General features: G+C 38.2%; 1 protein-coding gene across 1 annotated transcript; it reads left to right on the top strand.

The window, feature by feature from the left end:
* The first annotated feature begins 2,629 nt into the window (after positions 1–2,629).
* ca12 (carbonic anhydrase XII) lies at positions 2,630–17,470 on the top strand. The gene is made up of 9 exons (XM_041794664.1): positions 2,630–2,693; positions 3,162–3,182; positions 5,824–6,003; positions 8,917–9,059; positions 15,353–15,448; positions 15,533–15,596; positions 15,752–15,909; positions 16,053–16,179; positions 16,821–17,470. The coding sequence occupies exons 1-9, from the start codon at positions 2,630–2,632 to the stop codon at positions 17,468–17,470; spliced, it is 1,503 nt and encodes a 500-aa protein (XP_041650598.1).
* The last annotated feature ends 5,856 nt before the right edge of the window (positions 17,471–23,326 follow it).

Below are 23,326 nucleotides of genomic sequence, written 5' to 3'. Positions count from 1 at the left end.
TTTGATAAGATACGACACAATGCGATACAGTACAGTACGATACAACACGATATAATGCAAAACGATCTGGTATGTTAGGATAGGATGTGATAGGATACAACACACTGCGATATGGTACGGTACAATATGTTACTATACAATACGATACAATGTGATATGATACAGTACGATACAAGAAGATAGAATGTAATAACACAATGATACAATACAGTGCGATACATTATAATGAGGAACAATGCAATACAATATGATATGATAGATACAATGTGATACAACACAATGCAATACGATATGATAGATACGACACAACCGAATACAGTACGGTATGGTTCGGTATAGTACAATGCAATACGATACAATATGATAAAATGCGATAACGTATGGTACGGTACAATGCGATATGATACAATGCAACGCAATACAATGCCATTTGGTTCAATACATTGCGATACAGTACGGTATGATACGATTTGATATAATGCCATATGACACAATGAGATACGATATGGTTTGATACAACAGGATCCAATACAATGCGATACTGTATGGTACATTACGATACTATACAATGCAATATGATACAATATGATGCAGTTTGATATGACAAAGTATGATACGAGATGATAAAATGTAATTAGACCCAATACAATACAATGTGATATGATACGTTACAATACAAAATATTAGGATATCATACAATGGAATAGGATACAATACAATACATTGTGATATGATACAGTACGATATGATATGTTACAATGTAATAAGATACAATATAATACAATGTGATATGGTATGGTACGATAAAATTTGATATGGTTCGATACGATACCATGAGATATGACACAATTCAATATGATACCGATAACATTATCAAACAATTTCCTCTACCCTTTGGGAAATTAGTCTTGGATTCCAAGAGCTTCATACATTTAGCCGACTCTACAGCGGTTTTAGTGAATTAAAAAAAAAATACAAACCTCAATCCATAAACAGACATGCAGCATACTCATGCAACACCAAAATACGTACGCACGTGTTGTACAGCCTCAAGGAGCATTGTTTAAAATTCGTATCAAAGTCAGGACAAAACGTATATTTTCCTGATGCAACATTCAGCTTGCATTAAGGGAATCTGTATTGCCTGCCAGCCGGTCAAAGCTCATGGATCAGACGATACTCATTGTGCTTGTCTGAGACTGCTCATTTGTTGACTAAAGGAAGGCCTGATGCATTAAAACCTGTTTTACCTTAATCTGTTTAAATGGCTGCAAATGACACCTACTGTTTTAGCAGAAAACTTGATAAGAGAACATTTTACAAAGTTCAAATCTGTCGGCTGTAGAAGGAGGTAGGGATTACTCCATCCTCTTACTTTGCCAGGAAAGTCTAACACCTCTAATTAGAAAAAGGCTCGGTCATGAGTTAAGGTAAGAGATTTTTAAAAACTTGTTCCATTTCACACCTTAGATATCAATAAATAGATAGTTGTCACCTAAACAAGGATAGAGGATAGTTTACTTATCCACAAAAGGTTTGTTTGAGAGATTTAGAAATAACTACTCATAGCATAATAATGTGATGTATATTTTACTATTTTACTGTTAAAAAAAGGAAAATTGTGGAAAAATACAGAAATAAGGACATCTTTTTCTTACAAAACTATATTTCTCTGGCACTCAATGTCTCCTGTTTCACTGTAGAGTCCATTATTAGTGTGTGGGCTTTTACAGGTTTACACATCTCATTGAGGTGTACATTTATCTTTCTAGTGTTTAGCTCATGCATGTACATAATTTGGAGTTATGTCAAACATTGTGAGGGGAAGACTCTTACTTGTGTGTGTGTGTGTCTGTGGGAGGTTAAAAAAATGTAATTAAGGGTTTTTATGTATATATAATTGCGTAGATGTGGTGCATGTGCATTATTTTGCTAGGTTAAGTCCCTAATTAAAAAATCATGCTGTCATACTCATTTTAAATCTGGAAGATTGAAAGGGGGGTAAACTATTAAAGTAACCATAAGTCCTCTTAAGTAAAATCGTTTTGTACCCTTTCCACCCCTGGGAAAACCATGTTATAGTTTTTGGATGTCATTATTCTATTAGTAGCTCTATTTTTCAGCTACCAAGCTTAATTTTGCAGCTAGCTCGTTTCCAGCTGAGGTTTCATCAGAAATGGTGACCCTTCAGTTCACAGGCCTAGTTATAAAACTGTCAGGTGTTTGCGTCTATCCTGCAAAGCCCTTAGACCTCACCTGTCTTCATTCTGCACACTCGTCTTTTCCTCTGAACATCACCTCTGGCATCATAGAACCAGATGGGTCTTATTTTTCTGCGTTAAACCGGCACGTGCACGTGATCTCCATGCTTGTCATCCTCCATCCGTTGGCAGCTCAAGCCCTAAATGAGTGACTTGGCTTTAGATGCGGTCGCTGCTGTTGAGCTGTCACTGTCCGGTGACCAGATGACTTTGGAGGCTGGTTTTGTTGTTGCTCTGACGTCATTGTGAGCTACAAAGAAGCTGGCATCATGGGTATAAAAGCCGGTTTGAAGGCTCGCGCTCCAAACTCCTTCTCTGTACCGGTGTAACGTCAGACAACAGTGCGAGGGAGGGCTCGGGGGACCAAGATGCACTTTGTCAGCTTCACAACCATCCTGCTGCTGCAGCTCTCCCACCTCGCTGTACTGCACGGTAAGACCTCTGGGCGGGAAGAAAGTCACAAATTAGGTTTAGTTTCTTTTACAGGGCTCTTACATTGGTGTTAAGTACAAAAAGGACACATTTTTTAAAGCAAGACCTATGTCACCAATTATACTCAGGTATGCAAGGTTTAGCTTTGATTAAGTCTGCTCATTTTTTCAGAGGGTACTTAAGCTCTTATATGTTGTGTACATTTTTGCTTACAGTTTATTCATTTAACCTGAGTATTGCTCTGTTGTCAAGCCTACATTTTTGCTTATTGCCATGTTAATTTATTGTTACATGCCTTGCATCTATCTATCTATCTATCTATCTATCTATGCTAAAGAGGGTGCTCTAACTCAAGCTAATTTTCTCTATAGTTGATTTTTAACAACAGTTTCTGTAACTTTGTTGTATGACATTGTATCGTGTGAATAAATTGTATGCATTGGTTAATAAAATTTTCTTGTGTTATAGGGGCCAAATGGACATATACTGGTAAGTCTGCTTATATTTTTTCTACTATTGCTGATGAAATTTGTTTCAGTTTAAGTATATTGTAATTAGCATGGTAAGTATTTACCACTCTCAGTTGCTTTCTGCCCTTAAACCAACATTAACTAAATTAGTGTTAACATTTGACGTAACTCTTTGACAGGCGATAACTAAGTCTCAGAAGCTGCTATTGTTGTTCTTTTCCCACTGGGATGCCTTAAACCAGCAGAGTCATAAAATAAGACAAAAGTAATTGTAATCAAGAGAGGAGAAAAAAACTCTGCAGCCCTATTTTGACCTCTGAACAACTAGTTCTGACCTCCCCCCCATCAACTCTTGTAATTGCAGAGTTCATTACAGACTCAGCAATCGCAGCATTTCTTGAGCTGACAAGACCGGTTGCCTTTGTCTCCTGCCTTAAGGAGTCTGGGCTTAGACTTCTTGAGCCATGACTATCCCTTACATAAACTGTGCTCAGAGCGTAACCCCTTTTCTTTGCCCTAATACTTCACACTATGTCTGTAGCTTTCAGGGATCAAGGAGTAGTTCAAGTAGATTATTATTTATCAGCCAAAATATTTTTGTGAAATGTCTTACAAAAATGAAAATATGTAGCAATCAATGTAAATTACTGGAAGTTGAGTAATCTCTACTTTAATGCCTAATTCTGACTTCTAAGAGAGCCTTCTGGATTCTGTTTTATATGTCTTGCATTGGCTATGAATTAATAACCCTTCAAGGATCTGATGTGTTATGTAATCATAACATTTAAGCAATATTTATTCTCAAATTTGAAAATCAGACAAAAATCTGTGCTATTATAGCTAGGAGTCATGGTGACAAGATGTATAATGACCTCTGAGCTAAGATGTTACATACAAGAAAAACCCTCTGGCTTGAGCGTAGCGGATTTCATCTTCACTTACAGTCAAACCCTGAGGAGGACTTTGTGTTGACGGGTGCACAGCTGAGTCATGCAATTTACTCCACCTCGACACTCCACCCTCCAACGGAGGACAAAGCAGACAATCTTAAAGTGGGATTAAAAAGAAATTATGTCATCTTCTGTTGTTTTCCCCCTGCTCTGTTATTATTTTTCTGCACTGACCGATGATGTAATGTTGCACAAGTTACTTTGTTGAATTTTTAAAAAAATTACAAGCAGTTGTTCTGTGTTTAACCATCAACCGCCAACAGGCCACCAAAGGCAACTGAAGGCCATTATTACAGGGCGGATGGGGTCTCATTAAAACAGCAAATGAAGTGGACACTGAGTAATAATAGCCATAGGAGCAGCTTTCTTTCTTGTCATAAGGAGGGTTTGCCTGGATTGAACTTTGTGTTTTGCTCCAAATAATTATTTTGTGACTCCACAGCTTTACTGGATGCCTTTTGGCAATGTCTTGTGCAATCAATTCACATTTGTCTGGGATGTGACACTCAGGTTGGGGGCAGACCTCATGATGCATTATTCATATTTAACCACGGTCATCTGGCAAATGGTGAATGGTGGATTTTTAAATGAATTCTGTGCTGATGTTGAGGAAGAGGCAAGTATGCAGAAGTGATGAGAGTGCCCTATCAATGTGCTTTCTATTCTATAATTCTACTGCTTCAGATCTGATGATGTTTGAAAAGCTCAGTCTGGACCTTTACACTTCAGTCAACACACTGAATGAAATTAAAAGCTTGCTGATTTCCCTTTTGTCCATACTGTATTATTTATTAGACCAGTGTGCTTCATTTCTTCTGCAGACATGACTTTGAGAGACACCCTCCTGCAGCTGAGCTCTTTTGTGAACGGGACTTGATCTGAAAATGTGGCAGTTCTCAGTATCCTGTGCTTTACAGAAACCTCTCATTTGGAGAGAGACAGCATTCTCACTGGCTCTTCCCCGCAAACAACTGCCGGGGTTCTCACTCTCCATTGCTTTAGAACAAGGGCCAAGAGCGGAGCCATGGGCCTCTCCCATGCCGCCCTGTGCACAGATAATAATACTTCACTTTGATTATGGATAAATGTTCTGCAAGTCAAGCCCTTTTTGGAGCCATCTCCTCTTCAACTTCAAACTTGGGCACGATTTGCTCATTTGCCCTTTAAGCTGGAACAGCTTAACATTTATAAAGACATGCAACAGATTCCCTCTGCTGATTTGAAGTGAAATACACTTTTTGGATTACTTTAAATCATATTTAATAGATGAAGAGGTAGGGCTTTCAGAATACCAGAATTTTAAACCCTGATATGATACTAGTAAAACTTGAACAGTTTCTTTATCTGTTTCAATACCACAGCAATTAAAACATAAGTCCTAGAGACTAATAATGGGTAATTCCCTGTTTTCAATTATTAAAAATTGCAAGTACTTAAATTTTGCCAGTGTTTTTGTTCAGAGTATACAGAGTGCAGGAGTTTGCTTGCAGTTTTTGACTGATTCATCTTTATGCACCTGCCTTATAAAACAGTTAGTGTTTCAATACTTTTCAATACTGCCATTTATTTAAATATTAGAGAGGATATTCTTTAAAAACACAAAGTATCAAGAAGCACCAAAGGATGGCCTTTTTTTTAGTTAATTATTCATTTAAGGTACATGAAATTGCAGAAAGTTTCAAAAGTAATTTACCCCTACTGTTGTTGCAGGACCAGAGGGACAGCAATATTGGTCCAAGCATTATCCATACTGTGGAGGATCTTTCCAGTCTCCAATAGACATTGAGTCAGAGCTGCTGAGGTTCGACCCGAGTCTGGGTCCAATTGAGGTTCAAAATTACGACTTGTCGCCCAATGAGCAGCTTACTCTTGGAAATAATGGCCATTCTGGTAAGTGTAAATCATCCGTTTTTAAGAGTAATTAAGCCCAAAGTACACTTTTTTAGCTGAAAACCTTTGTACGTGGTATTTATCAGTGTTGTTGATTAGTTAGGGTCTAAATCTCAACATTTGCATACAAAATATAATTCTACATTTTGTGTAGAAAATGTGTATAGCCGCTGCCCTCTATAGGTTGAAACGGGACTACTGCAACTGAATTTTACTATTGGCTGAACTGGTGGCTGGTGATTTATGAGGTAATGCCAGCTTTGGTCACCATGGGGCTCAACAGTCACTGCACATTTCATTCATGATATTCAACACTGGCACTGTAACACTTGCAAATATAATAACTGCCCACAAATGTAAAAAAACTGTAAAAAAAAAAATCACAAAAGTAATGCAAATCTGCAGTTTTTTTAATTTAACAATTCCACAAATGTAATACATTTCTATTGAATTTGTTGTAGCCATTTCACAACTACCAATGGGCTAAGCTCAAGTAACATCAAAAAACACAGTCATGGTCACAGTCAGTCAATTTTTTTGTTTGCCACGAAACAGGAAGTTTTGCCCAGAGCCTTAGAACACTCAGAGAGCCATGCATCTTAGCACATTTTTAATGGGAGAGGGAGAAGATCTATATTACTTTGGAAAATTCTGCAAAAGCCAAAGGGTTTTTCTTGAATTAAGCTCTCAGATTTGGTTAATCTGATCCAAATATGTGTGATTATGCAGTTCATAGAGAACTGAAAAAACATAACCTTTTCTGCACCTGAACAAGACTCAGTCTTAGGCTGTGCTGGTTCTCCCTGTTAGAGCTAGTGACTGTGTTTTAAACATACAGGTTCATTGTTATCTATTCTGCAAAGATTCATGGCTCTACCAGTGTTTTAAAACTCAGGTAAAACTACTTCCTGTTTCATGGGGAACAAGAATTGCCATTATTATGTTTTTTGATGTGACTTGAGCTTGAGCTGACTTGAACCCTGTAACAGTTATAAAAGGCTTCAACAAACAACAATGTATGCAGATATTTGGTTTTCATGTTTATATTACAATTGTGGGAAATAATTACAGTTTTTTAAAGCTGCAGATTTTATGTCTGTGGGACTTTTGTGATTACATTTTTTGTAGGCAACTGCTATAACATCTGTGGGAATTTCTCACATTTTTGGGATTATCATGCTAAAAATGCAGATTTGTATAACGTTTGTGGTTATTACTTTGTAGGCAGTCAGTACATTTGCAGGTGTAACAGGCATAGATAGCCTATAGCCAAAATTTGCTGGTAATAGCAGTCTCCACCAATCAGAGATGTCACTGTGACAATCTAGGATTGTAGATAGTGTTGTTCTTTTAAAAAAAAAGCTGAGCTTGTGTCCTCCACTGTAGCATATAATATTATCATATAATATTGTTCTTTATCACTCTGTCAGGTAGCTCATTTAAGTCAATGTTAAGACATTATGACTGATATTCAAATCAGTAAAAGCCATATAGACTGTATGACGTTATAGTTGATGGGAACAGTAAGAACAAGGGAGAAGGCTTTAAGCCCAGTACGAACCAAAGATTAAAGATTTAAACTAATATTTGGGTTTTATAGAACTGAATAACAGGAAACACCATCAGATGGCTTGATTCAAGGTGCAACAGTTCAGTCTACGCTGCTGTAATTGTCCCTGTGACCATCTAAAATGGTCTAGTTGCTTTCAGGAATCTTTGGTCTGAGCTGCTCTTTATCCTCCCTACTCCAAGTCCTGTCCATGACGTTCAAAAGGTTTTTTTTTTTGGAAATGTCAGGGAAGATGCGCTTCAGCTGAAACTCTGGGGTCTTGTAACTTTAAGTAGTGTGCACAGTTAAATGTGTATTTTTATGTCATTTTGTCACCGGTTATAAAATTGTAAACCACTTTGTCTTTGCTGTGATCCAGAAATTTCATAAAAAGTGCCGCATCGTTACAGTATTTCCCACATAAACATGCTGGATTCTGCTCTTCCTGTACAAGCCTAACTTCAGGGTCAACTTAAAGATAATGATACATGGATCTTCTCTCTACATTTGCCACAGCAATTTTCCATAATCACTCTCTTATTATCTCAGCTGTCCTTTCACCCAAAGAAAAGAGCGCCACGTTTAGCTGAGGAAAATATGAGCAGAGATTAGTCATCTCTCTCCGCCACCGCTGGCTCTGAAGCATCGTAACAAAAGAAACCAGCTTCACTTTAATGTATCATAACAGTTTATAACTTGGTCTTAAATTTAATTGCTAAGTACAGCAATCAAAGCACAGACAGAAAACACTTTCTCAGGCAGATAAATGTATTTCAACTACTGTTTGTTTGAAGATAACAAACATGCAGCCAGAGGATGGTGACTAAGCAGTACGCCTCAGGACTGACGTTATTTGTTTGTTACCTTAAGCATGGTGTAAAAATGCTATTATACGTTTGAAAAACTAAGTATAGCCAAACATGCATGTAATGTCTGCTCTGTGTTTGCAACAGTTCAGCTCCTGTAATATCAATGTAAGGAAACTGTTGACCACAGATAGGGTTCAAAGACCAGACAAATGCTTATGTGTGCATGCCTGACAGGTTTCAACGCCACAAGCTGAGTGGCATCATCAGCGTGACGAGTGTCTGGAATAAGCTGACAGAGGCATTTTCACTTGCAAACAATCGTCACACACTGAAGGACATGTGGAAGGCGCCCTGCGTCACCCACACATAATGTATCTTAAACATAGCTGCACGGCTGTTGTAAAAAGACGATGACAGCAGAGAGCAGTCCACACTGCCAGTCTCAGTTTAGATCAACTTGAATAAGATGTTTCTTGATTCCCAGTGATGTTAACTGACATAACCTCTACCCTACTCTGTTTCCTGTGGTTGGGTGTCATATCTCTTGATCCACAGTGCAATTATCCTTGCCCCATAAGATGTACATTTCCAGCCTGCCTCGTCGTTACACTGCCGCTCAGCTCCATCTCCACTGGGGTTCCTCCAACAAACCTGCAGGCTCCGAGCACCTGGTGAACGGTCGACAGTATGCTGCAGAGGTAAACAAAGCAAGCATCTTTACACAAAACAATAATCAGAGAAACTAAGTGCAATGAATTTGTGCCATTCTTACGATGCCTGACTTGATTCAGTTAATACCTATATTCCACAAGATTGAAAGTGAAGTTAAATTTATTTCTAAAGCTCATTTAAAACAGCTCATATCCTCCAAAGTGCTGTGCAACAAAGGCAGGTAACAAAACTGAGACAAATCCTGATACAAGGTCAAGAGCAAGCACACAAGCTATAACACAGAAATAACTTGCAACTAATGTAGAAACAATAAAACAGAAGAGAGCAGAGATTTAGCCATAAACAGAATAAATCAAAATAATTGCTTTATTACATATATGGTAACTCTTTCATTCTCATTGGATGGTTTAGGTTTGTTTGAAGAATGTATATTTTTTATAGAAAATGAATGAATGATTGAATGAATGAACAAATGTTCTTATATTTTGCAGTATGTTTAGATGCACATGAAACCATTATACACAAACTTTTCTCCTTCATACTGTAACTTATTCATTTATTCAAAATTTATTGAAGCAATTTTTGCTTAGCATGCATTGTGGTAATACTTTTACTGGTGATACTTAAGATTAGGGTACTCTTCTCAGCATTGATTAATTATGCTAACTATTTACATACTGCCTGCTTATTAGTCATTGTTAAGAGATTATTAGTACCTTATTCTACAAGACTATAATCTATGGCTGATAAGCCCTTAGCAAAGAGTTTTCTCTTAATAACTCCTTATTACTGCATATAATAGCAAATTAGGAAGTTGTTTCATATTAATTATGATCTTAATATACTTTGCTTGTTGTTGCCCTAATATGATTGTGGCCCAAATAAGGTAAGAATACCACATTAATAGTTCTTCTCCCTTAATTATTCTGAAAAAGTATGATCTATTCTCATGAAACAAAGCTAAAAAATTTCTATTCTTAGTAATGACCAAATAACTCCTAATTAAACCTTGACAACTCAGAATATGTACCCTAGACTAAATTGAATTTTTTTTCATCACTATACATCAGTAGTTTCACACCTATTGACAAGTCACTTTTTTCATATTCTAAAGTCACCTTCTTTTTTCACTTAATAATTCATAATAGCCTCTGTAATGCATTATAAAACATTATAGGTTTGCACATATAATGCTGTATAAGCACTCATGACTATAATCCAGATTTTGTTATGAAACATCCATCCATCCACACGCGACTAATGAGCAGCCAATTAGTCATTAAAATTGCACCCTAACCAAAAGTGTTACCCTTTTACCATGTATGTTGTCTCTTACTGAGGTCAAATTCAAATGCAGGACTTTCACTACTAATGACGTATGCTATGACTCATGTTTGATTGTATTTTATTTATGTGTCATGCATACACAAAAACCAATACAGTTGCAGTTGTCCGAACAGTTAATAACAATTCATTACAAAGTTGTGTGTTCCTTATACAGCTTGGTTTTAATCGTTGTATTAAGCCTGCTCTTCCAGGCTTTGCAGATAAAATCTGCAACAAAAGAGGTTCCTCCTTTAAGATGCAACCCAAGTTTTTCATATTCATTCAGTCTGAAGAAATCATTACCTTTTTTTCTGCAAAGAAATTAATTCCTTTATATCGTTATAAATGGGATGGTAAAACAGAAAATGAACATGACTTTGAATTTTAACAAAATCACACAACAAGCCTTCTGTGCACAATCAACTGTACACAGTAGGATCTTTGTCTTTTGGTTGAATTTTATTCAACATAGGATTCTACACTGTAAAATAATAATGATAATACATTTTCCTCTCAATCTCCTAAACATCACAGAGTTACCTACTTTCAAAAATGAATGACACAGTGCTCAAATAAAACACAGTTTCATTCATTGGGACTAAAATGACAAAGGAAAGTATTCCAGTTAATTATAAATATATATACGTACCATATTACCACTACTATGTTTACATAACCTCTAAACACCAGATTTATAAACAGGTGCTTGACACATGAGTCATACAGTTGTGTCAGTACTATGGTAAAAACGAAAGTATTGCTATTACGACAACTGCTAAGCTCTCTATCTCCAGTTAAAATATCAGTGTATCATCACCAGTGACCAAGGTTAGCTCAGTTTCTTCTTTTAACCTGAGGTTTCACTTATCTGGGTTTACAGGCAATGTCATCTCCTGTGTCAGACCAATGACTTTATTCACAATGACATGTTCATGTGACATTTGACTGACAGGGGAAGCAGAGCTGCTGACACTCTTGAAGGTGTTCAACCCTTTCTCAGGCTGCAGAAACTTTCTAACTCTCTGCATCTGCATGTAACTTTCTGTGTTTTGACACTGGCAGCCGTTAAGCTGACTCTGCAGACAGACAGTTTGGAAAACACTTTGTATGCATCTTTCTTTGTATTGTATACTAGACTGAAAACAGTTTAATGATTGTGTAAAACACTTTCTAATTGAAGAGACTTATAATACAGACTATTAATAAAGAAGACAAAGAAGTCAGAAGCCTTTAAAATCCTCGCTTTGACTATAAAAAGAGGACATTTAGGGTGAGCGATGTTTTTTTTGTTAAATTGGTTGTCATGCCACTCAAATTAGCTTGTTTTATTACTTAGGCACACATTCTGAAAGGTAAAGCATGCTTTGAGTCAGCCTCAGTGTGTACAGGATGACAGTGTGCCTTCTTTCTACGGGGTTTTAGAGGATTATACTACCAGACTATTATATGCTTTGGTCTAAACCACCTCTGGAAAGGAGTGGCTGTCTGTGTCTTTAATGTGTCAAACCCTGTAGCACTTTTCACACACTAGTTTGCTTTATTTACTTTGTGCTTAAGTTAAAAGAGAGTGCTGCGTTTATGATATAAACAAAAATAGAGACTTTCTCTATATAATAAGATTTCATTTGAATTACAGTGGGTGGAAGCTATAAAGGTTATAACCTGGGAGCTTTTAAGTGACCATGCAAACGCTGAAGCACAGCCACAAGTAAGGTGCTGTGGTTTGACCTGGGCTTCTGAGTGTACACGTTGAGAGCATGCATCTTTTTAAGTCTCTCCAGACTCTAGAACCACAGGTCTTTTATGACATGTTGTTACAAAGGGAAGGAATTGTGGGAAATTGAACATTTCCCTGAAACAGTAGAAAAGTTCTCTTAAATTCCCAAATATGAAAAGTTCATACGATGGACTGTAGTTCATCTACAGATGTAGACAAAAAAAGACCGGGGGTGTAGTGGTGCATGCTGGAGTGGGTATACTCTTTATTTTTGCCCCACATTTTTAAGCAACACATCCAGAAAAGGATAAATGGTCTGTGTCAAAGAAGTTCACTGCAATACTGAGAAAGACCTTAGGCCTTTTTACAGGAATACAGGGCAAAATTGACACAAATAACTGGCCATCTCCAATACATCTGTTTTATTCCTTTAGTGCTTTTGTTCACAGCTTTTCACAAATGCAGACACCACTCGGCTGCGGACACAAAAAGTGTGTGTTATAAGTAGTTGCAAATGATATCAGTAATTTTTTTAGTTAATAATAAAAAATATGAGAAATCAAAAATGTGGGATGCTTTTGAACTAGTAATCTCTTCTAAAAAACCATGCAGACTAAACTGCATGGTCTTCACACCATAGACTGTATATAAGATGAACAAAAAAACAGCCACCTGGGAGTGAAGCCGAAATATTTAAAGCTCCCCCTGCTGAATGACTGCAATATTGTACTTAAACCCCATCACTTCCATGTTAACCAGTGGGTCTGGTTGTGATGTTAAAATAGCTACACTTGAAAAATGTTTTGTTAAACCCAGATTTTTCAGAACAATTTGTTGTTAGAATACTGATTAATGTTAAATGTTAATTTTTTAGGGGTGTTAAAATAGTTATTTGATGAAAAAAAGCGTATATAGGTACATCTCAAAAAATTAGAATATCATTAAAAAGTCCAATTTTTTGTCACTCATTTCAGAAAGTGAAACCCATATTTTATATAGACTCATTACACATAGAGTGAAATATATTTCAAGCCTTTAATTCTTGAAATGTTGATGATTATGGCTTACAGATAAGAAAACCCAAAATTCAGTGTCTCAGAAAATTAGAATATTGTGAAAAAATTCAATATTGGAAAGTCATGGTGTCACACCCTAATCAGCTAATTAACTCAAAACACCTGCAAAGGTTTCCTGCGCCTTTAAATGGTCTCTCAGTCTGGGTCAGTCAGACTACACAATCATGGGGAAGACTGCAGACTTTACAGATGTCTAGAAGACAGTCATTGACACCCTCCACAAGGAGGGTAAGCCACTAAAGGTCATTGCTAAAGAAGCTGGTTGTTTACAGAGTGCTGTATCCAAGCATATTCATAGAAAGTTGAGTGGACTGAGGCTGGAGTCAGCGCATCAAGAGCCACTACGCACAGACGAATCCCAGACATGGGCTACAAATGTCGCATTCCTCGTGTCAAGCCACTCCTGAACCAGAGACAATGTCAGAAGCGTCTTACCTGGGCTGTGGAGAAAAAGAACTGGACTGTTGCTCAGTGGTCGAAAGTCCTCTTTTCAGAGGAAAGTAAATTTTGAGTATCATTTGAAAATCAAGGTCCCAGAGTCTGAAGGAAGAGCGGAGAGGCACAGAATCCACATTGCTTGAAGTCCAGTGTGAAGTTTCCACAGTCAGTGATGATTTGGGCTGCCATGGCATCTGTTGGTGTTGGTCCACTGTGTTTTCTGAAGTCCACAGTCAATGCAGCCATCTACCAGGAAATTTTAGAGCACTTCAAGCTTCCTTCTGCTGACAAGCTTTATGGAGATGCTGATTTCATTTTTCCAGCAGGACTTGACACCTGCCCACACTGCCAAAGGTACTAAAAGCTGGTTCAATGACCATGGTGTTAGTGTGCTTGATTGGTCAGCAAACTGGCCTGACCTGAACCCCATAGAGAATCTATGGGATATTGTCAAGAGGAAGATGAGAGGCACCAGACCCAACAATGCAGATGACCTGAAGGCCGATATCAAAGTAACCTGGGCTTCCATTACACCTGAGCAGTGCCACAGGCTGATCACCTCCATGCCATGCTGCATTATGCAGTAATTCATGCAAAAGGAGGCCCAACCAAGTACTGAGTGCATAGAAATGAACATACTTTTCAGAAGCCTGACATTTCTTTTGAAAATATCCTTTTTTTAATTGATCTTATGTAATATTCTAATTTTCTGAGACACTGAATTTGGGTTTTCTTATATGTAAGCCATAATAATCAACATTTCAAGAAATAACGACTTGAAATATTTCACTCTTTGTGTAATGAGTCTATATAATATTTGGGTTTGACTTTCTGAAATGAGTGACAAAAAATATTGAACTTTTTCATGATATTCTAATTTTTCGAGATGTACCTTTATAGCTTCATGGTAAACAGCTTTGCAGACCAATTTGCTCGACTCTCAACCAGATGCCTGGTGCAGAGATATTTTGACTTTTAAGAAAAAAATTGAGACTGAAGTAAGGCCTTGATGTGGTGTGCAAGCTGCCTGAGGGCACCATCAGGCGTGATTGGAGGATTGACACAACCCAGGTCGTGCTCTGGATGTTCTTGTATATTACCAGGGACATGGAAAAATAAGCTGTTGGAAAAATAACAAAGTCTACACCTTTAGGGTGTTGTGTAGGGTGGATGTGTTGAGTAAGCATGGCCTGGAGCCCCTGGTTGTACTGTTGATGTTCTTGGGGCCCGAAAAATACCAGTGGTCCCCAGGCATATCACCAGGGGCAAACAGGTCCAGGCTAAAGAAATGCTGTTAACTTGACCTTGGCTGCAGGGTAATAGACAGACCACAAGTCTGGCTACCCTCCCCCCTCTCTCTAGCCCCAGTGTGTGGCATATAGGGCCTGATGATGAAACCTGAGTGTCCTGCATGCCTAAAACTTATACACATGACTATATGTTTTCTAGATTAATAACTATTCACACAAGGAAGATGTCCAACTTTAACAGCTGCATGTCAGTTTATTATAGAGTTATATGAGTCTGTATAGAGTCTGTATTGCTCCCTCCTGATATTACAGTGTGGGTAGGGTTCTTTATCAGAGACACGCGATGGAGACAATATGTATAGCACTTTGCATAATCCTCCCTAAATGTTTGACATATAAAACAACTAGTCATCCCCCTACATAGATTCCAGGCCTTTATGTTGCTGTTTACTGTTTAGACCCTTTGTCAACTCATCACCTCAATGTTTTTCACTACAACTTTTCTCTTACAGCTTCATATAGTACACTACAACTCAGACAAGTACCCCAACATGTCCATGGCTGTAGACAAGTCTGATGGTCTGGCTGTGCTGGGTGTCCTGATAGAGGTGAGACATTTTGAACTTGGGGGTCAGGACACTAGTGTTGGAATATCTGAGGGGCATTAACATCTAATTGTCTTTGTTGTACAGTTGGGAGAGTTTAATCCAACCTTCGAGCAGTTTCTAAAGTTCATCAGTGGTGTCAAATACAGAGGTGAGTCTAAGATGATGATTTCAAGTTTTGAGTATCAGCAGTGATTTATTTTAGCTACTATATTGATACACAGCTGCTTAATGTTTAAAATGTAGGACTAAGAGCTTAAATCAGTGTCTTTTTTGAGTAAATATTTTTTCACTTCCAATTTGCAGATCAGAGAGTACAGATCCCAGGTTTCAACATCAGAGGTCTGCTGCCTTCACGTTTGGATGAATATTTCCGCTACGATGGGTCACTGACGACTCCCCCATGCTATCCCAGTGTCCTGTGGACTGTGTTCAGGAATCATGTAACAATATCTCGCAAACAGGTATTCATTAGTTTTCAAACAAAAATGAATAAAAGAAGTCAACATTAGGTTTTGTTTTATAAAAGTTTAACACCTCTAAACCCTCTTGCAATTTGTTTAATTAGATTTGAATTTTATTTTTATTGTTTTGTTGTGTGTTCTAGTTTCTGGCCCTAGCAACATCCCTCTACTCCTTGCACGCCCAGGACTCAGCCCTCGTGCCTCTAAATGCCAACTTCAGGAAACCACAGGCAGTTGACAGCCGAGTGGTGCTGGTATCTTTTAAGGAGGGTGAGTATGGTCTTCTAAATGGCCTGCTTTATTGTAAGAGCATGAGTGCAAAGGGGGTGTGAATGATAGGGCCACTGCACTGCTTCAAAATTAGGAAAATCAAATGCTTGAATGATGGATGTGCCTATTTCCTTCTGCAGCGTACAGGGCTGTCACACTTGTACGGCATCCCCTGTTTGTTGTTGAGCTTTTATGTTGATGCTTCTCCTAATCACCTTTAAAGTTGACGAGCTGACGAGCTTGTCAGAAAGTAGGTCATCTTTTAAGATGCAGCAAATAATCATCCTGCTGACAAACTGAGAAAGACTGCAGCCCTTAAATTTGACTATAAAGCCTTACTTTTATGTGGTTGACCACATTGTGTGGTATTTAGATCCATACAGTGTGGTATGACTGTGCATGTTTTTCTCATTTTCAAAGCTTTCCTCTCTGAGCCTTGCTTTCTTTATGGTGATTGTGTCTGGATATGTCAATGTGGAATCGTCAGCTATCATGAGCGGCCTTAAGCAGGAGATGGCTTGTGCTTTTAGTTTTACCGCTACACGCAGTGCTTCTGCATGTTTGCCACGAAAGTCATCCCAAGGACTATCCCATAGGTTGGGATGTTTAACAAGCTGTGTGTGGCTGTGTGTCTGACACAGGCAGAGGACTGCACGGTACTCTTACAGTCACATCCCCACTCACAAGGAAGCAAATCGTTCAGCAGCTGCTGGTTGGCGACCTAGCAGACCTGGCGGATGAAGGGCTCTATCAGCTACTACCAAGCAGTCCCGATCAGCTCCATGCCGGCAAGAAAAAAGACCTCAAGGAAGAGCATAGTCAAAGTCTGGCCAAATACAAACGACAAACTGTGAACACATCCCTGAGAAAGAAGAGCCAGACAAACCGCTCCGTGGGAAAGTTTGTTCTGGCTGAAGACACGCTCAGCTACGCCTCACTGGAGCAGAGAGTTTTCCATCAACTCAGACAGGCTCATGCTGAAAACAAACTTGTTCAAGCTCTCAAAGATATAGTTTTCCCCGAGCTCAACCTAAAGAGCTACCTGGACTGCAGGTCGGACTTAGCCCTCCCCACCATCAGACATATTCTGCGTGGACGTCCAACAGATGAGGCGTTTGAACTGGATCGCTCTCTGACGAAAGCCTTTATGGGTCAGGGGAAGACTTCCACAGCAATGAAGAAGAGTGTGCCAACTACAAACTATGGCCATCCATCCCCTGCTTCTCCCAGGAAACCACACAGCCAAGGTTATCCACATCCTTGGCTTTTACCAATGGAGTGGGAAGACTAGAGAGACACTCCAGCCATATTGGAGACACATAATGTCACTTTTTGTAGCACACATCGGTGACTTCCTCCGTACCCTGCCTAAACAAATCTATTTTATTTTAAATTATTCTTTCTTATTTGTGCACTTCATCTTTATATCGTTTCTGTTAGGAAAAGGCTGTTGCATAAATCAGCGCTTAATTCCATCAACACATGAAAATTTAAACCTATTGGTACAAATCTTTGTCTTTAAAATCTGCAAAAATAAGCAACGTGTTCTTCTTACAACTTTCAGTGCCTGCGTAGTTTTGCCTTTCCATTCAATGCCTTAAATAAACTTAAATAAAGCGCACAATTCATGCTTGGAGATCTTTATGCATCAAGTTATTTATAATATGCACAATTTCTGGCAAAGTACATTTGTATTGTTATAATGTACAACAACCTCAGTTTTGAGATATACTTGTAATTACTGTCTTGCACAATATAGAAATGCAGCTTAACCAAAAGTATGTGCAACTACTTCAGTGTCTTATTTCACCATACCATGTTTTTTTTTTCCTGCTCATTTGTTTCTCTCTTCACAGCTGCTGTACATAGAGATCTATTTTCAATAAAAGCATTTTACATGAAACATAAACAGCTGTTTTTTTCCTGCGATATCTGCATTCTTTCCTGTAAACTTTGCTAAATTTGTCTGGGATATATCAAAGAAAAAATTGAGCAAAAATAGAAAGAGACCTAAAAAAATGGTCATTTAAAAATCTTTGAGTTTGAAGACAGTTTTATTCTAAGCTGTTCAAATGGCAGAAAGCAACGCAGCAATTGTACTGTCTTTAACTGTGTTTTAAAAAAATGATGCAGGTGGCTTTAATTCTGAACTGTGTAGCCATGGAGAAGAACTTGTAGAACTTACTGTGCTGTTTTCATTACTACCCATGTACATGACCTTGTTAGAGCTGAAACCTTGTGACTTGAAATGTTGGAAGAATCATCTTATTTGAAAATTTCCAAATTGCATCGATGCCTAAAAGTTGAGGTCTCTTGTAATGAACTTTAAGATTGCAGTGCTTTTGGCACCTCCTGTGGACAAAGCAGTACCTCATGTGTCTGCAGTGCCTCCCAGAATGTGAGCCATGGCCCATCGGTGGACCTCAGAGCTACTGCAGTTGGGCCACAACAACTTATTTGCAATCAATAAAATAGTATAACCATATTTGGTTGATTACATGTTAATACCTTTTTTTACTCCCAGACCTAACAAAAACACAGACACATCACTTTTTAATCAGTATTTGGCCTGATGTACAGAACATGTAGGTTAAACATTCTTCTACACTGCCTGCTTCTTGATTAAATAAATATATCAGTGCCTTCAGTTATGTAACTAGGAAAACATTTGAGGAGTCTCAAAGTTAAGAAATAGATATTATAAAAGAAAGTATAGCTGACTCTGCAGATCCCTAATCAAAATAAAATAAACAGTAGTGGTTCATTAATTGTACTTTTAAACTCTAAACTATAGCAACCTACTTTTTCCCTATGAAAGCCAGATATTGTGCTGTTCCAGTGACACTATCCTTGTCTTTACAGGGTATGAAGGCTAGCTTTTCTAGGCAAGCATCTCTAGCTTTTCTGGTGAGCCTGGAACTTGGGTGACTTTCTGCGGTATTTAAAGATTAAATTCACACCAGTATGTCTGATATTGAACATCCTTTTATCCATTGTTTGGCCCGTTTTTGACAGGTTCTGCTGCTAACTTTTCAAGCTAACAACTGTATTGTATCCCACATTGCTTTGTGACTGGCTGTGAAAACCACTAGCCAGCTGTGCAGTTGTCACATCATGCTTTGTTAAATTGCACAACTCATACTGTGCAGATCCTGGTGGAGATGGCCTGAATAGCTCATAATGAAGAGACAGAAAGCCTGTGATGCGCCCCTCTGTGTCACTGCAGACAGTGACTGCTTTGAGAAATGGCACTAAAACAGCCAATGCAAAAAAAAAAATGCAAGGACTTTTTTGTAAATGTGAATATTTTGAGGACTTTTTTGTCACAGAATGATCATTTTTTCACCCTTTAGTTCCAAAGAGATGGAAGATGTGCAAAAAAGTATCAGTCATTATTGTGTACTGTCTGTCACACATAAAAAAACATAGTTTTTTTCTTTTGGCAATAGTCCCATCACTTTTGTAAAATTCCAGTGACATCACTGCAGCATATTTATTCTTTCAGCCCAGGTTGTCCTGAAAAAAGAAAAGTTTTAGAGCTTGACTGTGAACCCCAGTGTTGATGTTTTACAAGCTTTTTAAGACAAGAAGTCCAGGTGAGACAAAATGGTTAAGAAATAGCTTGATGGGTTTTCTGAACGGTCGCACTGAAAGTCTCTCTTTATGAAATATAAAATTCTGTGAGTGTCATGTAAATGGCCGTAGGAGGGTTTTGGTGGGCCTCAGAAGAAAAAAATATTGGACAAAGCCTGCGTGATGCCAGCCTTGTGGTTACTGAAGGGGGCTTTTGGAGCCAATCAGTGGCAGCTGCCATATTGAAATTGCAGTCTCAAACTAACTTCAGATCAACTTAAAAACAGACAAAAACGGAGCTGAAGCAGGCTTTAAGCCTCCAGACAAACAGCTTCAACAAGATGGCTTGAACTCGCATCAGCCATGCCTTTAATTATGTCTAGCTTGTATCCTTTATTAAACCGAAACAGGCACACTATAAAATAATTCAGTCTCTCTACAGTTTACCCTTGCAGACATTTACTACTCTGACCAACACTGCTTTTGAAACTGGCTGTAAACATGTTTATTTCTGATATAAGAATCTGTATTTTGACATGGAGTGTATATTTTACTACTGATGCTCCCACTGCCTGTGGACACTCGAGGAGCTGCAGTTTTTTGCCCTTTCACATCAACGTTGTTTATCAACCACTCTTGGAGTCACCTTGTCTGTACTTAGGTACATGGTTAAAGAGGTTATTTAGGCATTAACAATAGTCTTTGTTTGTTTTTTTTTAGGTTAAACAGAGGCCTCAGTATTATTTTTTGTCTGTTTAGAACCAGATAAAGACTCCTCTAAAGATTTAACTAGACTCCTTTAAAGCATTAACATTGACAGTAACTCATATGTATATGATTTATATTGAGTTGTGACATTACTTCAAGATTTATTTTTTTTTAGCAATTTAAAAGTCACCTAATCCCACCTTAAGTTTCATGATTTATGCTCGATAAGAGTCAAGACAAGCTGGAACTTTACGTCTGTGAGTGTGTGGGTTTGTGCGTGTACCAGACAGAAGTACAAATCCTTGGCACTGGCTTTATGCCTGAGGTTTTACTGATATCATTAAAAAGCAGACTGAATAGATCTGCCAAGAGCAGAACACTGAGACTAAATGAGGTTAAAACTTTCCTGTGCATCATACCTGAATGCTGTGAAAAGACTTGTTTGTTACCGAAGACATTCAGGTTATAATTTGTTTCCCTTCATTTTATCGTCTATGAACTTTCTTTTTTTTCCCTCACGTTACCATATCTGAGTCATCTCTTTCCTTTTTAAATTTCATTTTCACCCTCTGTTCTCTCCTTCTTACTGATGCTCAGCTGACAATTCATGGATAAACACTGGTATGTTGATTTTCGTCTCTTCTTACAGTATCTCACCTCTAGTGTCATATATAACACTAAAGTATCCTGATATTTTAGACCAACATCTCTTACAAGGTATTAGCAGATAAATTTAACTTTTTTCTGTCTGAATATAAGTCTGTAATTTTTTATGAAGGAAAAGGAAGACCCAAAAAAGAAATCTTAACTAAAACATTAACAGGATAGATATTAATACTACACAGCATTATTAACGCATTTTAACTTGTCATAACATATGAATGATTTAAATGTCTGGGTTAAATTGCTGTTGGTTGTTTCTCTTTCTATCTTTAATTTCTCATATATAAACATATATTCTATCAATCTATAAAGAAGAATTACTCTGTAGCTTTTCTTCTTCTTCTTCTCCTGATGCTGTGCAGGTTTACTGGTTCCCATACTGGTTGGCTCTGCACTGGGAACTGTTCTCATTGTGTCTTTAATATGCTGTCTAATAAGGCAAAAAAGGTAAGAAAGAGGGAAAACAAGCAGACAAACACAACCACAGAATGGCTTTTTGAAATTACATACACTGCACAGTATAACTTCTTTACTAGCTTATTTGCCATCATTGTAGGGGCAGAGTATTCAGGTTTTCATTTGATTTGTCACCAGTCTGTAAAAACATATATAAAGTGGACCACTGTAGAGGGTATTTCAGGAGAACTGTAAACCTGGACTGACTCAAACATCTGGATTTTTTTCAAAGCAAATGGACTTTATAGAAGTTGTGTCCTCCATTTTAGGATTTTTGGGACTGTATGCACACTTTTGCCGCTGTTAGTCACCCCCCAGTGTGTGACATGGCAAAATTATAGGCCCATTGGTGTTTCTAAATGTATAAGCTGTACTCTGGAGAATACTTTTCTTATCTTTGGGTGTCACTGATGTGCAGAGACTTTTTTAGTTGAATGCATTTTTGGTACATGAAGAAATGAGCTGGAGAGGAACCTGTTGTGTTTTTGCTACAGTTAAACCACTTTAACCACTTTGCAACTTCCACATTCAAATCTTACTTTACAGTGCAAAAAGCAGACTACTGTCTGCTTGTATTATTGCAGTTAAAGAAGGTTTAGAGACTGTTATTTTAAAGAAAGGAGCCACACTATTGAGACAAAAGAGATATCTCTATGGTACATCCTCCAAAGTTCTCAATAAACTTCATTATATCCAAAACTCTGCTGCACGCCTCCTCACCCATGCCCGCTCCCATGATCACATCACCCCCATTCTTCAAAATCTTTGCTGGCTCCCTATCCCCCACCGAAATCAATTTAAAATCCTGCTTCTTACCTTCAAAGCCCTTAATGCACTGGCCCCTCCCTATCTCACTGACCTCCTTCACCATCACACTCCCAGTTGTAGCCTTCGTTCCGCTTCCAACTTCCTGTCCTCCCCTTTAAGAACCAAGCACCAAACCTGGGGGGACAGAGCCTTCTCCACAGCCCCTTCCCTTTGGAACTTGCTCCCAACTCATATTCAAAACTGCACGGACCTTCCTACTTTCAAATCACTCCTCAAACACCTCTTTAGACAAGCTTTTAATCTGTGATTCTGATCTTGCTCAATGTAAATATGCTGGAATTAGCACAATAGCTAAATTTCATCTGTTGTCCTAAGGCAGGTAATTACAGAAAGAGCAAAAGACAGATTATTTAGATTAATTAGATATTAGTGAGTGGAGCTCTAATACAAAACAAAAAGTCTGCTGTGGAGGTGGAGGGAGCGAAGCTGTACATCTGGTCTTTGCTTGAGCTGGAAATGTCTGGTAGGACCACAACCATGGAGGAAGGGGAGGGGGTGGGGGGTGGAGATCTGTGTTACAAGATGATGATAGTATGATTGGTTTTATTAGACATCTTTAATACATAGCTTTTGTTTGTTGTATTACCATAATCCAATTCTTAATGCATCATGTTATTTTATTTCTAAGGTCTGGGCCTCGACAGGACAAAAACAAAGCTGTTGGATACAACATTGGAGAAAAAGATGAGTACGGCTCAAGAGTATAGCTTATCAGTCTGGACCTCACCGTCAATAAACCCAATGAAACTTGAAGATGACCCCTACAACCATCGTCCTTTTGCATCACTTATTCCTTATTCATGATAGAGTTTGCATGCAGCTCTTGGGTTTTTTGGAAGCACTTTTTTTCCTCAAGCCACAGTCTGGACTTCCTCACTGTGTTGTGGCTGGCAGAACATGTTAGGCCTCCATGCTGGAG

Source organism: Cheilinus undulatus, linkage group 9 (assembly GCF_018320785.1).
Source record: "Cheilinus undulatus linkage group 9, ASM1832078v1, whole genome shotgun sequence".
NCBI classification, from domain to species: Eukaryota; Metazoa; Chordata; class Actinopteri; order Labriformes; family Labridae; genus Cheilinus; species Cheilinus undulatus.
Note: the sequence above shows the minus strand (reverse complement) of the source record. Positions and strands in the feature narration are given on the sequence as shown.